We start from the raw sequence: 18,081 nt of genomic DNA, 5'->3' as shown, positions 1-18,081 counted from the left end.
TGTCCCCTCGTCATCTATTATTTGCGGCATCTTCTGTTTTCCTCTTCGTTTGGCCTTCAGCATTTTCCATACGTTTCCCGGTTTTTTTCTGCTTTCCGGATGTTGTTGAGCCACTTGTTTTCTGTGAGACTTCTAAGTCTTATTTTTATTTCTTTGGATAGTTCATCTCCGTAATCCTGGTACTCCTGCCTTCGTGTCCTTTGGAATGATCTTCTGGTCCTCTTGCCTCATTTCGAGTCATTTTACCTCATGGACCATGGTTTAAAACGGTCCCTTTAGAGCTTTTCAAAAATAATGTTATTTTTCTGTTAATTGCAGATTTAAATATAATTTTTTCACAGAAATATATTCTGCTATACCCCTCTTATTGTTTAATTAGATTTTACTTAATTATTTCGTTTTTTGTTATTTTGAGCCTAAAACAATGTTACAGAGGGATCTTTGCATTTCAGGGATAATAGCTTTCTTTTTAAATAATAGTTTTGGAAAAACACTCTTCCTTTCTAAAACGCTCTCTAATGAAATACATTTAAAGTTATTAAATTATGGTGGGTTCTATTTCGCATATTTTTTCTACATCTGATGCATTTATTTGATTTTCTTCAACTTCTTCTGTTATTTCATTTTTTACAATCTACCCTTTTTTGTTTCAATAGGAGTAGAACTCTGAACTTCCAATTTGATTGCTGAACTTGTTTGAATTTAGGTAGTTTAACTAGGAGGGATTGTGATCTGATTTAATATCAGATCCAGCATAATTCACGTCAACGTCACCATATATATATTTTATACGTATTTCACAACGCAAAATTTCAAAAATCTCACTTTTCAACGAATCATCCTTGTTTATGTCAAAACATTTCAACTTAACCTTATCAAAATTAAATAGACATTAATTTTGACCCATATCTAATGTTCCTTATCGTAATTCGATATATCGGTTTAGCGTTTTTGAGAAATGTTTAAACGACGATAAAGTTCATACATTTAAATTAATTTTAATCATGGCATTCAAACTATTAAAAGAAACCTTCGGTTTTTACAAAAAACCAACAATATTGTTAATTTATTTGGTTAGTTGGTTAGATGTGTTTGTGTCATTAAGTCGTTAGAAAACCATTAAATAATTGTACAAAGAAGAAGTAATACAGTGAGTGTTTTGTTATTCGTGTATTTGTTAAATAAGTGTAGGAAATTGGGGCACAAAGTTATTACGTATTCTTATTGGAAGACCCATTTTATCGTAAGTTTAACATGTATATTATTGCTAATTAAGTAGCAAATTGAACACTTTTTGACATATTTTGATATAGTTATAAGTTTAATAGGAAAAAACTACTATAATTACATGGTAAGTTTAGCATTTCAACGCCTAAAATTAAAATTAACTTTTTCAACTTAAAATTTTAAATTGAACCACGGAAGACACCTTCTTCTTCTTTATGTATCATCTCTAAGAAAGTTGGTAGTCGTTACGAAAATTCCTATTTATGATTCAAATGTTCTAAAAAATCAAGGTAATTGTATTTAAAAAAAAAGTACATTTGACATTGCAAGATTTTTGATTTATTATTTTTTTACTTAACTGACCTAGCCTTATTTTAGCCTCGATTTAAATTGTTCAACAAGGAAATTGGTGTTCTTTATCAACTTTGCCTTCCCTATATTTATTATTAGCATTATTATTTGATGTGTACCCATCTTGGTGTTCAAAATTTTATTTTCTTTTTCTGTGTTTCACAATACCGCGAAATTTATGACCACCCTCCCAATTTACTCTCTGTATTCTTTATATCTTTGTATTATATCTTTCTGCGGTGTTCAACGTTTCGTCCCGAAGAAGAATACGCAGAATATCTATGATTTCAGCAGTCTTATCTTTAAGCCATTTTTGCCTTAATGTATTTCTTGATTGTCATATTATGGTTTCAAATTTTTCCATGTTTTTAGAATTTTCCCTACTTATTGGCAGATCTTTATATCTTTAGATTTGTTCTTCATGTTTCTGTTGTCTAGTGTCTTCATGTTGTAACTAACAATATGGCTAAATTAATGGAAATCTGGAAAAACCATTAAAAACTCGTCGACGATGTTCAAAAAAACCATTAAATATTTGTCAGAAGCTTGGTTTCTGAGATGACATATTCGGTGGTATCTGTGAAAACGGTACTTGGAGAAGTAGCTACAACTATGACGTATACCACAAATCTAAACAAATATCTGGTGGTAAAGACGTGGTACCTCTCATAAAAATAGAAAGAATAAGATCTAGCAAGGACACCTAGTAAGATCATAACAGTGTCAACCCTGCTAGAAAACAATCCTCGTGTCACAGCCTTCAAAGTAATCCAAAACTTAGATGGAGGAATGGTTTGAAAGGTTGTGACGATAGGGTTGAACGACGAAATAGACTTGGGAGGATCGCGGATCCATTTTAGGGCTGTAACACCATTGTTGGTGATAATTGTTGGGTAAATTTATTTTATAGCTTTCGGTTTGTTTACCTGTTATTCACATCAGTATCAATGTAAACATATCTTGTGGTTTTATCAACACGAAAAAACTGGTTGAGAGTAATGGCATATTTTTATTTGAAGAGCTCCAACCTAAACCAGATCAAAGCTGGCTTCAATGCTACTGGAATCCAATCGTTCCGAACCTGGTTGAGTCGCACCATTTTGAATGTATGTTTCTTGTGTTCTGAGACTAATGCATCTTTTGAAGTATCTCTGAATTCTGAGCAGTCATTTTTACAGGTTTCTGCAATGCCCTTTATGTCGGTTTTTACTTCTTTATTATGGTCTTCAATGGCTTGAACTTTCAGGCCAAATATATAACTTTTTTTAAATATTTCATGATTATCAAATCGGTTTGAATTTTGCTCCATTCTTATCACACCTTATTTATATGATTGTTTTTTGACTATTTATTATTTTCTGCTTAGCTCCGCTATTTTTTAATTGTTGCTTCCTGTTTTTCTGGTAGGTAAAGCATAAATATTCTTTCTTCCAACTAATTCTAAGGTTTTTCCTGACATTGTTCTTTTGTATTTTACACGTGTGCATTTTTTTTCTATGTGCTGAATGTCTATCTTCTAATATTTATGAGTTTTCCTTGTTTATCACTTTCATCTGAAACTCTTCCGCATTATTTACCCTTAGCTGCTTTATCTTATGTATTTTTCCAATTGTGTATAGTTTGACCCTGCAGTTGATTTTTAGCAGCTTATGATCTAATCCACAGTGTGCTCCAGTCATAGCTTATACGTTTATTAGTGAGATTTTCCATCTTTTTCGCACTAGTGTGTAGTCGAGTTAAGTTGTATCTGAAGCATCTGTTGAAAAGAAACTAATCTTTAATTCTTTGAGTTTGACAAACAAGGTAAACGTTGAAAAATGAACGACCTATGCCCGTATTGGATTTAGGACAAGTGTAACCTGGTTATAAAAATCGACCGGATTTTAGCCAGAAGTTTGACTAAAGTGTCTACTGCAAGACATTTTGATTGCGTCGATGTGAAGAAAAAACGCGTTATTTTGTTTTGTTTGTTTGTTATTTGGTGGGGACAATAACTGGATACAAGAAGGTGTACGTGATTTTAAATATCTAGCTTTCTAGATTCATATCTTTCCAAAGCTTAGATTTATTGTCGGGATAAAACGTCGTCCCATAGCTTCCAGTAAGCTTCGATTTGCGGTACACCTAATTAGCTATCGAAGAAGTCTCCTAACTTCTTGTTGCTATACATATAAGTATATACGTACATATACAGGTCCCTGTTAGCTGATCAGGCGTGTTCTATAGCTTAGATATATTGTTGGGATAAAAAGTTATTTCGTCCAATTGCGTCCGGTAAGCTTCAGTACTAAACCGCTGGAAGGAGTGTCGTGGTCATCGTGATGTCGTGTATTGTCCGTCTTCAAAGATCTCTGTCTCTGGTCATTTCTTTTAACTCATGCATAGGTCTTTTGCACATTCAGGTAATTTGGTCGATTCGTCTTGTTGGGGTTCTTCCTCGTGATCTTCGACTTTTTACCTTTCCTTGGCTTAAGGATAATAAGGATAAGCCTTTCCATGTTTTCTGTGTCTGTCCCCTCATAACATGTCCAAATTATTTTAATTGTTTGAGATGGACTTTGCTGGCAAGTCGTTTGTTGATCGATTTGTCACATTAAAATTTCTTTGTTTGTAAACGTCACTGTACATATGATAAACACAAACTTGTTTTAGTGTTTATTGGTTTAAACTAGTTTGTTTTTATTTTGCATTATCGGACTTAAAAAATTATGTTACTTACATTTTCAGAATTTATATATTTAAATAAATATAAACATTTCTTAAAATCATTGTTTATTGAATAACACGTAGGAATAAAAACAGTTTGTATAAATATGTGGGTATTTTGGAGATATTGAAAAATGCCAAAGATCGCAATATTACGAGAATATAAGATTAAGGTTGTGTACTATCAGCAAGCATGCATGGAACTAAAATATAAAAATAAAAAATAAAAAAAATTTATTGTTCTAATAACATATGCATTGCACAGATATTTATAAAACATTTCAGTCTTCGTTTCTATTTCTGCCAACGTTTTGGCAGAATGGATTTATTTCGCTTTTCTTAACCGTTCTTTACCGCACATTGTAATTTAACACTTTGCCTGTTCCTTTTCCCCTTCAGAATGATGGCTTCGGTTTTCTCTGCCGCAAGTTTCAGTCTGTGCTGCGTCATCTATTTCTTTACGACGCGGCCTTCGTTCCGAACCCGGTATTTGAGATCTGGCTCATCCCGGGCCACTACCTGTACAGCGAAGTCATCCGCGAATGCAAAGAGGATTGTACCCTCTCCGTATTCACAGTGTATAACCCCGTCATATGCCAGGTTCCATAGCGTCGTACCCAAGACAGATCCCTGGGGTATCCCGGCCGTCACGCCCAAGATCGTGCCCTTTTTCACCGTAATCCTTCTCGCGGACAGATACTCCGCCACCACATTCATCAGGTAACCAGGACATTCTATCTCCTCCATTACCTTGATTACCTCGTTCCCTGCAGCTTATTGAATGCATTCTTAACATCAAACAACAGCAGGGCCGCCCAGCGATGATCATCCCCTCTGTTGCGCAATGCTTCGAGTACACTCATGATTGCATCAATCGTGCTTTTCCCTTTACAAAAACCAAATTGCCTCCGAGATAAACCACCTGACCTTTCAATCACGTCGTCTAATCTTACTCGCAACATACTTTCATACAGCTTACTGATGCATGGAAGAAGACAGATGGGGCGATACTTTTCCCTAGCCTTGGGGAGCAGTATTAACCTCAATGTCCTCCAAGGCTCAGGAAAGGTTTGTGCTTCCAGCAGTGCATTCATGTGTTCAAGAGGCCACGCAGGCTCCGCCCGTCCTAGACCCTTCACCGCCTCAGGTGGTATCTGATCCAGTCCGGGGGACCTACGCGTCTTGAGTGAACCCAATGCCTCGACAAGTTCATCTATGGTAAAGGGTGCAGCCCGATCAACTCCTTCATCTTTCCATACACCATTCCATCTGCCGTCCGGAAAGAGCTAAGGTACCTAAGTAAGCAAAATACATTCTTACGCATAACAAAATGAACAGAACTCTGACTGCCATCTTTTGGTGATTTGCGCAAACTGAACAAAACGTTCACAGAAATATTTTTCAAGCATTTATTCCAGTTTGGTTAAATATGATGGATTTATGTCAGTTTGCTTGGTCTTAAAATGGGATTTAATGCATTTTTGTTTGGTTTTGAATTATTCATAAAGGAATATATATTGGATTTAAAGCGCATTGCCTGAAATGAATAGTTCACAATGTAGATTGAACTAAACCAAGTACTTTGTAGTCTTTACTTAAAAAACGTCTAAAACTTAATTTATTGCTTTTTGCTATTTAGTTCCTCATATATTTAGTAAACGTTTCGTTCATATTTGCATACAATATATGCTCCAAGACCTATTTATTTAATATTGATTGTTAGCTACAATAGACGGGTCCTTGAGTCGAGTGCATGGGTGGTTAAGCATCCGTTTATATTGAACCTAACCTAATATTGATTGTATTTTTCAGAATTGCAGTAGAAAAAAAATTGACCAGAATGATATTAAAAATAATTTTATCCTGTTCCATTCTCAACGTTGTGTGGTGTATTTCCCGCCATCCAATCCTTATTGTAATTTCCTACGACGCATTCAGATATAATCTATTTGACACCAAACTACTGCCAAATATGGAAAGTCTGAGGAAAGCAGGAACTTACGCAGACTACATGGTAAACATATTTCCTACAAAAACGTTCCCCAATCATTTCTCAATAGCTACTGGAGTATTTGCGGAAACGCATGGAGTGATTGGAGCCAGTTATTTTGACTCAGCTACACAGAAGGTTGTAAAAAAAGGTGCAGAAATGTTTCATTATAATGAAGATGTTGTGCCAATTTGGGTAAGTCATTGTCTATGAGGACAAGATAAACAATCCTTTGGTCTTTAGTTTTATTCACAAAATACATTTATTTCTCAATGTTTTAACAATATTTTTTGAAGCAAGAGACTAATTCGCTACTTCATACAGCAGAAAATATTATTTTCCCGGAAAATCCTTAAATATAGGAAGTACATAATAAGTACATAAAGCAGATAATGGGTTACATAGGTCTTGTATTTTCAAAAAATAAATTTCATATGAAATTATAGTACTCCAAGAGAAAATTCACACTAAATTTAAAGTAAATTCAAGCAATGTTACCGGACTTAAAGAGTTTTGAATACCGCGCGGTCAATTTCAAAAAATTTAAACGCGTTTTTCTCTAATGTTTTTTAAGGAATTGACCGATTTTGCTGAAACTCTGCGCAGATCATCTTTATAGTAATGTTTCATGATTGAACGAAGGGATTTTTAATTGGTGGACTCGTTCTTTTTTTATACGAAAAAAATATTGAGAATTTATTTCAAAACTTAAAATTTTATATTTTTTTTCTCAACTTCTTCGTTCAATCACGAGTCATTGTTTCTTTGAGCAGTATTTGGTAGGTTGCTAACCTTGCCAATCATCCTCCACATTTTATCCGGGCTTGAAACCGGCTGTGGTAACCGCAGAGCTACTCAATCCACCCTGCAATCACAGCAGTCAGTGTTCATCCTGAAATACTTCACAACCAAGAGAGCGGCTCCAACACAAACAAAAATCAAAGTCGAAGGACTAAATACGGAATCCATAGAACACTTATACAGGAAAGAATAATCCCGAATGGAATTCATTCGCACTATTCCCATGTAGCGCAGTAAACCTAGAAACTGTGCAATTTCCTTTCGTCGCGTCATCGGACACATCGATGATGAATATGGTGTCCGCTCGTTTTGAACGTCTCCGGGGGGCCATGGCGGATACCGGTGACCGCTCTATTTTTTTAAAAAGCTGTTGAAAAATGCGGATTAGATGTTAAAATTTTGTTTAATATTGCCTTGGTCCAGGGGAACATAACTAAACATAACTAAAGAGAATCTAACAATTAGTGAACAATGGGAAGTGTAAAAATTACATTAAAGACGCAGCAAATAACATTCTAGTGCCGCAAAGACTACCACCACGCAATGAGTGGTTCGATGCTGAGTGCGAGGACATTACAAGAAGAAAGAACAATGCATATAAACTGATGCAGCAAAGAAGAACCCGAGAAAAAGAACAAAAATATAAAGATCTCAGAAGAGAAGAGAAGTACATCCATCGAAGGAAAAAGCGAACTTATGAAAATGGAATATTAGAAAAACTTGAGTCATTAAAAAAGGAAAATCAAACAAGAAAATTCTATAAAAATCTAAATAAAGCAAGAAAAGAATTTAAACCAAGGATCAGACTATGTAAGGATAAGGAGGGGCATATACTCAATACAAAAGAAGAAGTATTGAAAAGGTGGGTGGGACACTATAAAGAACTACTTACTATCGAAGTAGAAGATCCAAATCAACTACCCCCAGGAGCAAACAACAATACACCATTGGAGCCTCCATCAATTCAGGAAGTACGGGATGCAATAAAACACCTAAAAAATAATAAATCTCCAGGAAGTGATGGTATACCCGCGGAACTTCATAAATGTGGAGGTGCTACTCTGACTAATCATATATATATATATATATATATATATATATATATATATATATATATATATATATATATATATATATAAAATCATACTGAGAGCCTGGCATGAGGAACAAATCCCAGAAGAGTGGTGTATTGGGATCGTTTGCCCGCAACACAAAAAGGGCGATGAATTAGAATGCAGAAACTATAGGGGAATAACCCTCCTTAATACAGAATACAAAATATTTTCGAGTATTTTATATGGTCGCCTGAGTGCATATCGCACATCAAAGTGGTTTTAGGCCTGGTCGATCAACAACAGACCAGATCTTTGTGCTAAGGCAAATACTGGAAAAAACCAGAATTCAATATCGACACATACCATCTTTTCGTAGACATGTTGGGCTGCGACAGGGAGATGCGCTGGCGTGTCTCCTTTTCAACATAGCTCTGGAAAAGGCGGTCAGCGATGCCCAAATAGACAAGAGAGGAAACATTTTTAATAAATCATCCCAAATTTTGGCATATGCAGATGATGTCGACCTAGTTGCCCGCACAACACGCAAGCTAGAAGAAATGTATACCACCTTGTCAACCGCCTCAAAAAATATGGGCCTACAAATAAATGAAGATAAAACTAAGATAATGGCATCAACACCCAACAATAGAGCCAGAAACATCGGCCATCAATTCATGGTTGATAATTCTACCTTTGAAGTGGTGGACAAATTCACATACTTAGGGTCCCTGATCACCAAGGAGAACGTCATGACGGAAGAAATCAAGCGAAGAATAATCCTAGCAAACAAATGCTATTTTGGACTGAGTAGACATATGAGAAGCAGAAACTTAAGCCAAAAAAACAAAAATAACCATATACAAAACCCTTATACAACCAGTGTTGACATATGGATAGGAGACATGGACCATTTCCAAGGCAGATGAAAATCTCCTGCTTATATTTGAACGAAGGTTCCCGAGAAGAATATTCGGTGGCATCTGTGAAAATGGTGTTTGGAACAGGAGGTACAACTACGAGATATATCACAGATATAAACATATGTTTGGTGGTAAAGACATAGTATCCTTTATAAAAATAGGAAGACTAAGATGGGCAGGACATCTGGCAAGATCACCTCCTAGAAGAATCTTTATGTCGCAATCTGTGGGAAGTAGAAGTAGGGGTAGGCCAAAACTCAGATGGAGGGATGGTGTAGATGGGGATGGTAGACAAATAGGCGCAGCAAACTGGCAACAGTTGGCAATGGATAGAACTGACTGGCGTAATAGACTTGGGAAGATCAAGGCTCTTTTATAGGGCTGTAGCACCAATGATGATGATAATATGTATATTAAATCTTGATATAATATTATAACAAACTTGAGTTTTTTAATTAATTTCTAGTGCTTCCAAAACATATGTCCTTCATAAAATAATAAAATTTTTTAATTCGAAAAAACAGTTAAGTAGTTACTTATCTCCATTTATTTCTTTTCTCACTCTTTTAGCGATGGAATGAAGCACAAGGAGACGGTAGATATTCTGCCTCATTTATGTGGCCAGGTTCGGATTTTCCTTACCAAGGTAAAGACATAACGTACAACCAAAAATTCACCAGAAATTTCACACATGCTCAAAAAGTCGATAAGGTAAGCATTTTTATTATGTACCTATTCTTTTATTATCGAATATATTTCACATCTGAAATAATTTATGAAACTCCTCTAAAATTGCAAATTTTAGGTGATATCTTGGTTAACTGATCCAGTGAAACCTGCAAATTTAGTTATGCTATATGTTGAAGGAATTGATTATCCATCACATGTCTATGGTTCAAATTCAACACAGTTCATGGAGGAATTAAAAAAATTAGACACTCTCACAAAATATATTGAGGTACTCATTTCATACATAACTAGTTTTTTATTAAAAAAATTAAATTAAGATTTTTACTTGTACTCATATTCCTTGACCAAACACATTGATACTAATGTTTTGATTGTTCTAATCTTTCGTTTACTTAATCTCATTTACATACTTCTTCGTCAGCTATTTGCTTAGTAAATTTAACATCGTCAGATTTTACCTCCTTTTTTCTTCTTAAGTTCTAATCTTTGATTGTTGCCTTATTAATTTCTTTATTTAGATCTTGCATAATAAAGATCTGCTCGCTTATTAATATTTTTTTTTATTTGCGGCTTTTTTTACATCGCTTGTTATTTAAAATCAGATCTTTTTAGACAATAAGTCTAATGTGACATGATGTCTGGTACTTGTAATCCACTTCTTCTTCTTCTTCACTGGCTTTACAACTCGGGGTGAGTCTTCGCTGCATTAACTATCGTCCTCCATCTTCTACGATCTTGCGCTTCTATTTCCCATTGTTGTACCCCAATTCTAGTTAAATCAGCTTCAACATCATCCTTTCTTTTTTTTCTCGGTCTGCCTACTGATCTTCTACTATCTGGTCTTTCAAAAAACACTGTCTTTAACAGTCTATCATCCTCTGATCGTACCATGTCACCTGCCCATCGGTTTGCCTTGATATGTCTATGTTTTCAGTTCCATACAGAGTCACCAAGTCCGCATTGCGGCGTCTTGTCCAATCTCCTGTGAATTCATCTCTTTGAGAGCCAAAAATTATCTGAGATCTGAATTATCTCTTGGTCTTGGATTTTTGGTTACTACCATCTACCATGCCATATTTCGTCTTTTCTTTATTTATTTGGAGACCCCGACTACCTGTTTCCTCCTCGAGCTGTGAAAACACCTCTCTCACGTCTCTTGTAGAATGCGTGACTGCATCTATATCATCAGCAAGGGCCAGCAACAGTTTTGATCCTTAATCAGCAAATACTCCTATTAGCTCAGACGATATTTTACTTATTCCATATTCTAAAGCAAAATTGAACAGCAACGGTGACAAGGGGTCCCCCTGCCCAAGTCCTAAATTTGTACCAAATGGCATTGATGTTCTGCTTCCTATCTGTACTTGCGCATTTGAGTCTGTCACGCACATTTGCGCTAATTCAACTAATTTTCTTGGTATTCTAAAGTATAATTATACTTTTTATGGAATCATATGCTTGCTGGAAATCTATGAAAATTTAATGCACATCGCGGTTGAATTCCCAGTTTTTCTCTAATATTTGTCGGATGGTAAATATCTTATCTACAGTTGACCTTCTAGCACGAAAGCCGCATTGGTGGTCGCCTAGAATATCTTCCAAATATGGTGTGAGTCTCTTTAGTAAGATTGAAACTTGTAATCCACTAGTTCTCTAGTTTCTTTATCTTTATATGATGATTTTTGTAGGAACAATTAGTAAAACACAATTTATCAGAAAAAGCTAATGTGGTGCATCTAAGCGATCACGGTATATTAAGTGTACCAGTTTCTAAAGTAATTAACATAACCCAGTATATGAAATCAGGGACATATACCCTGCTGGGATCTAGCCCTATCTTTCAAATCTATCCAAAGAAAGGTAAGTGCAATATTTTGTTATAACAGTACAAGTAAAAGATGTATAAAGAAAGTAAAAATGGGTGTAAAATGACGTGGTACATCCAACTAAGGCGAAAATTTCTACGTAATTCTTTTCCGTTTTGTAATTTCCTGGTCTCTTGTGCTTAGAGACTTTATATTCCAAGTACCGATGTGAAGTATATTTCTCGTTTTCCATAAACTCGTTGTCCTCTTTCTCGTGTTATTCGTAACGAAATCATTCCAATTCCGAGGCATAATCGTGATTCTATGAGCTCTATGGTGTTAAAGTCTATCAGTAGGGTGCTAAATAACAATTAAAGTATATGAAGGAACAAAATCAGTACAAATAAATAGACACGTGAGACAGAGAGACACAATATCACCGAAACTTTTCAATCAGGCTCTGGAAGATATTTTTAAAAGATTATAATGGGAAGAAAAAGGTATAAAAATTTGTCGACAACGATTGAACCATCTAAGGTATGCTGATGACATCGCATTGATTACCGATAAAAATGAAGAATTATTTAAAATAATAAAAGAACTGGACGTAGAAGCTGGAAAGATAGGCCTTAATATGAATTACAGCAAGACCATAACAAATACAGATGGAGACATCACAATGAAGATCGGACAAGATGAAATAGAACAAGTTCAGGATTATATATATATCTGGGCCAAACTATAAAACTTCACTAAGAAAACCAAACAGCAGAGATAAAAGGACGAGTTAGACTGGTATGGGCGGCATTTGGCAAACTAAGCTACATTCTTAAAAACAAAAGATATCCACATCATCTTAAGACCAAAGTATACAATCAATGCGTACTCCCTGTTCTCACTTATGGTTCCCGAACGTGGACATTTACAAAAGCAAACATGGACAAAATCATAAAAACCCAAAGAGCAATGGAAAGACAAATGTTGCACATAAGACTAATAGATAAAAAGAAAAACGAGTGGATAAGAGAGAAAACAAAAGTGAGGGATGTTAGATAAGAAGTTGCAAAATTGAAATGGAGATTTGTCAGACACAATATAAGACAAAAAAAAGACCGATGGAACAAAATTCTTATAAGTTGGAGACCGTGGGAATATAAACGAAGCAGCGAAAGGTCCGAAATGAGATGGACAGATGATATCAAGAAGCACGTGGGCTCTAGATGGATGACTGTAGCGACAGACAGAGAAGAATGGAAAAGGGTTGGGGAGGCCTATGTCCAAAGATGGACAGAAGAAGACTAATTAGATAGATAGATTAATGAGATTGTAAAATAAAGAGGCTCGATAAACAATATAATATATTGGATATATTATTGAGAGGACTTGAAATATTTATATTATAAATTTTTGATAATAATTCTCTGGTGGAACTCTGCATTAAACTTGTAATTAATTAATATTTTAATAACTAAATTAAGGCACCTGTTCATATAATTTATGGCGTTTAAATCATATAATCAATAAAATGGTGGACGAGCGCCATTTTGTAGAAAATAATACCTCATTTGGAAGCTTATTTTGAAATAGTTTTAAATAACACTTACCCAATTACAATTTCTTGAAAGGCATTAAAAATACACTGATTTTATGAACAGCATTTATTAGTAGGTATATTATTACCCACATTATCTTTTAGGTTTTGAACTAGAATTATACAATTCATTGAAGGAGGGTTCCCGACAAAACGGACATTTTAAGGTTTATAGAAAAAGGAGTTTTCCCAGACGATGGCATTATAAAAATAATACACGAACACCTGATATCCTTGTGATGGCCGATGTTGGATATGGATTGGAAGATTTAATAATTGACGCTCGCAAATACGGCCGAAGACATAATTTAACTTGTAAGTATAAATTCCTTATTAGAGTTTGTTGACTATATTACATTTCATCAATTTTATTTTTTATTCAATTATTCATAATCATCTCTCTCTATCTATCTAAATCAGCTTCAATAGCATAGGACATAAGCATCCAGTATTTTTTCTATTCTTCTTTTTTTGTTGCTCCACCTCGAGCGTAAGAATTTTTTAGGTGGCTTGCCCATCTTGGTCTTATTTATGATCTTTCTTGTCTTCTTCTGTTTTCCCAAAATACCTCTGTATGATTAGATTATTCACAATCTAACAAGACTCCAAATCTTAACTAGTTTTTACTTAATAAAGTTGGTAAATTTTGGGCCACCGGTTTCAAGGCTTACAATATTTGCCACATCATCAAGCCCCAGTACGTTAGTCTTAATTGTATTAAAAACTACAAGATATCAGATACAGGAAAGCTCTATAAACTAAGGTATTCCTGAGAATCACTTTCCACCTTAAGGTCTGTATTCCTTAATGAGTACAATAACAATAATCAGAAATAGCCGAGTTAAAACGACCGGATCCATCTTCAACAATATGCATCAATGTCTGGCCTTCGATGATGATCTTACTATTCTAACGAAAACAAGAAAATAATTAGAAATGTTATAAAAGATTAGAAAAGGAGGCAAAATATTTTGACCCAGAAATAAACCAGGAAAAGTAAAAGTACATGATACTCGGAAATATAGAGCAAAAAGAAGAGGGACAGTTTACTTTCATATCTAATGAATCACAGGGAATATAATTTCGAATGTAATTCATTTTAAGTCCATTTTATGGAAGAGAATTTTCGAAGAGAAGATTACGAAGAGAAAGTTCAAGAAAAATGGGAACTGAATGCCAGATTGGCAAATGGAAATAAAAAGATGGAGAGCCTAAGACCACTGATGAAATCCAAATACGTATCGAGATCAACAAAGTGGGGGACATATAAAACGGTAAACTCTGAAGGCCCTCAGTGAAGTATGGTAGTGAAGTATGGACAATAAAAAAAGCAAATACAAAGAAATTGGAAAGATGACAAAGGAAAATGCTCAGAGTTACATATGGAGGTAAAAATACGGTAGAAAGTTGGATTTGACGAACAAACAGGCCGCTAGAGGAACTGTTTAACGAACCCATCATCAGTCGCTTCATAAAGGCACAGAGAGTGAGATGGATGGGACACGTGATAAGGAAAGGAAAAGGATGCCAAAATGATTCTAAAATAAGGCCCAATCACGAAAAGAAGAAAAGGACTACCCAGACAAAGATGGTTTGATAGCCTACAGGAAGAGCTCAGAAAAGAGAGAAATGATAGTTGGGAAGAAAGAGTAACAACAGGGATGAATGGAGGATAATAGTACGTCAATTTAATTGGCAAGAAGCATAATTTCACAAGAAGCCACCCCACTTAATATACGTTTTTTAATATTATATGAGTATGATCGTTGATTGAATAACCCAAATGAGTTATTCAATCAACGGTATTATATTCTGTAATTATATTTTAGCCGTAGCCACCAAAGCCTGTTGAACTTTGAAAATAAATAAAACGTGGAACTTACATACCGCTATGCAAGCGGATGATCTAGAACAAGAACTTAAAAAGTTGTAGAGAATCTCACAAGACATACAAGAGAAATTCCTTAAATCACCAAAAATGAAAAATTTTAAATATGATAAGCTGAAAGTTCAAAGATAATAGTGTCACAGACACTCTTAAGCATTCCTTATGTGAACCGGATGATTAATTTTGACGTTATACGTAGAATTGGGAAAGAATGGGAGATCTTTGATACCATCAAAGAGCACTAATAAGAATCATCATTATCATCAGACCATTTTAAGTTTACTGCAGGACATAGGCCTCCCTTGTTTGTATCCATAGTGCACGGTCTTGTGCAATATGGATCCAATTTTCTTCATCTTGAAAGATGAGGAAAAATATGAAGAAAGATGATTAATAACAATATTTGTTATTTAGGACGTTGTTTAGGACAAGGTTTTTTGGAAGAAGAGGACCAAGGAAAAGAGGTCTTTCTTGGCTTCAAAATCTAAGAAGAACTTAGAAAAGAACAGGAAATATAGACTAGATGTTTTTAAGTATGTGTATCTTTTACGTACAAGTTTTCCACTATTATTAACTTTTGTCACCTTCCCATAATTTTCCTTTCAATATAAAATATATTTAATTTCTCTATTCCTTTTAATACATCTCTAGATCTGTTTCAGCTTCTTGGATTTTCTAAAGTTTCTTGCTTTGTTTATTTGTTGATAGTATTTTTAATTTTGACGTACTCAACCCGCACATCAATAAAAGAGTCCAAAAAGCCAATGATTATGTCTAGCAAACATTTCTTGTAAATCAAAGATTTTATGTTTTAATTATTTAAAATTATTTTCTTTACCTCGTCATCTATTAATGAATTAGCAAAGTTTTGTATGGCGATCTTAAAAGCTTACAGTTGTCACGATCTCGCATAGAAATTGAGATACTGGCCAATAGAGGGCACCATTAAAAAAATTAAGAGTAGCTGCAGTAAAATGTAAAAATTTATCAATTTAAAAAAAAAAAAAACAAATATCTCCGTTATAATATTTAAGTTTTTACTAGATTTAATGAAACTATTATACGTTGCCAAAGTACAATAATTATATGATTTCAAATCAATAAGCAATTTAAGCTTAACATTTCAGTGGTTGTGTGTAGAGGGCGCTTTTAACAATCTTAAATCATTTAATTTCTTAGTTTTTAATACGTCGCGGTAATAATGGATAAAAAATCTGGAAGATTCTTCAAAATATCTGTAACTGTGTCGGATCAAATAGTCCTAATACAAATAAAAGCTTAGATCCTGAACATAATTGTAATCATTAGCTCAGCAGCAGCAGAGAGTTAACACAAACTAGTACGTACTAGCAAAAATAAGAATGAAAATAACACCAAAACATTTTCTACAGGAAATCGCCGAGAGAAATTTCAATGTAGAATCACTGTGGAACGACTCTACAAGAGAAATGTACCAAAGGAGCCTGGCACAGATGATACAGCTGAAACAAATAGACGACATAGGTTTAAACAGGATATAAACAGGAGCTGGGCAAAAATTAAAAACAACATTGAAGAAGCAGTAACAGAAGTTCTAAGAAAACGCAAAGTCATACTGAACAAAAGAAACAACAACAATACACCATGGTTCAGAAAATAAATAAAAGAGACATGTAAAGAGAAACGAGAAGCCTACACGAAGTATAAGACATCAAATACTCCAAAATCCCGAGACACCTATAGAAGAACACAGTTTTCCCTTGTCCTCTCCAATGATTTTTTTCGCGTTTGAATTTCTCCTGGGGGGTGAATATTTAAAAGGATTTATAAGTACTTGGTAGGAAGTAGATCTCTCTTATACCGGAATCATATGAGAGTATCTACCAATTGCAAGCATGTAGAGATAGACAGTTAATATCAAAATTAGGCAGATGACAGTTTTCATGCAAAACTAGTTATATGTTTAAAATTAAAAATTTCGTTATTTATTCCTCTGAATTAATAATTTACTACACTTCTTTTTAGTAACAAATAGTACCGAGTTTGGAGTCCATGGTTATGATAACATAGTAGAAGCTATGAGGCCGTTCTTTATGGCTAGAGGACGAAGAATCAAGAAACAGCATCAAGTTCCACCGTTCCGGTCTGTTGATTTGTATAACCTATTTACACAAATTCTGGAAATACCCAAAAGACCGACGAATGGATCAATGTGGCACATTGTAGATATTCTCCGTGATTCAGCATTGCAAAAAGAAACCAACGAAAATAAAAATGTTAGCTAAGACAAAAATATGTATTTTTTTTAAATAAAATCTAAAAATATTGATTCGTTTTTGTCTTTTAAATTCTTTGTAAATGTCTTTTGATATATCTTTTTGATGTCACTATTATTAATCTTCATGTGAGTTATTCGAACCCAGTTTTGCTTTTCTATTGCCTTACAACAATCCTTACCAAACCTATCCTTGGGCATTTTTCATTTGTCTGTTGGTACTTGCGATTACTAATCCAATAGGGATAGCATTGACCTTGCATGGCAAGCTGCCCCAAATTTTAATATTCTAACCTTTAGGAGGGGGCAAATGGTATTGTAAATTTAAAAGCACGACTGAATTCCGTCGTTGCGTCAGCTGCCATCTTGATTTTAAAGAAGAACGGTTTTGCTCAATACCTCCACCATGTTTCACGTTCGACAAAAATGGTAACCACTGAAATCGTAGCAAATGCAATTTCCTACAATTTATTATTTACGTTCATCACAATCAATTTAACGGAGCAAGACACCCTGGCATCTTTCGGCCGAGTAACATACTAGAAGACCCCAGGGTAGTGCCGGATTAACCGTGGTCTGGTTAAACCCTTAACCACCGTTCCAGAGTAGTGGTTTTACCATTCAATAAACAACTAAAATCCATATATTAACCGTCACCTTAAAAGAAGAAAAACTATATTATATTAAGGAAAAGCTTATAAATAACTATACCTATTATAAACCATAAAAAAACTGTTTAAGAACTGCCTATTACCAAAAGAATCCAAAAGAACGAAAATATTTCCGTGAGGCCATGAACTAAT

General features: G+C 34.6%; 1 protein-coding gene across 2 annotated transcripts; it reads left to right on the top strand.

Moving 5' to 3' along the window:
* The first annotated feature begins 900 nt into the window (after positions 1-900).
* On the top strand, positions 901-17,330 carry LOC140443132 (bis(5'-adenosyl)-triphosphatase enpp4-like). Of its 2 annotated transcripts, none has more exons than XM_072534219.1 (7): positions 901-1,351; positions 6,097-6,469; positions 9,621-9,761; positions 9,856-10,008; positions 11,429-11,600; positions 13,242-13,451; positions 17,029-17,330. In XM_072534219.1, exons 2-7 carry the CDS (start codon positions 6,125-6,127, stop codon positions 17,286-17,288), a joined length of 1,281 nt encoding a protein of 426 aa, XP_072390320.1. In that variant the 5' UTR covers positions 901-1,351; positions 6,097-6,124; the 3' UTR covers positions 17,289-17,330. The 2 variants fall into 2 exon arrangements, with proteins under 2 accessions (XP_072390320.1, XP_072390319.1); XM_072534218.1 differs by having other exon boundaries at positions 902-1,243.
* The last annotated feature ends 751 nt before the right edge of the window (positions 17,331-18,081 follow it).

This window comes from Diabrotica undecimpunctata, chromosome 6, assembly GCF_040954645.1.
Source record: "Diabrotica undecimpunctata isolate CICGRU chromosome 6, icDiaUnde3, whole genome shotgun sequence".
In the NCBI taxonomy this organism is placed as follows: domain Eukaryota; kingdom Metazoa; phylum Arthropoda; class Insecta; order Coleoptera; family Chrysomelidae; genus Diabrotica; species Diabrotica undecimpunctata.
Note: the sequence above shows the minus strand (reverse complement) of the source record. Positions and strands in the feature narration are given on the sequence as shown.

Excerpts from the sequence above, each read along its gene's own strand:
- LOC140443132 (XM_072534219.1), top strand. The coding sequence starts at position 6,125 with ATGATATTAAAAATAATTTTATCCTGTTCCATTCTCAACGTTGTGTGG. Across the intron at positions 11,601-13,241 it reads TCAAATCTATCCAAAGAAAG|GTTTTGAACTAGAATTATAC; the intron begins GTAAGTGCAATA and ends ATTATCTTTTAG. Across the intron at positions 13,452-17,028 it reads CCGAAGACATAATTTAACTT|TAACAAATAGTACCGAGTTT; the intron begins GTAAGTATAAAT and ends ACTTCTTTTTAG.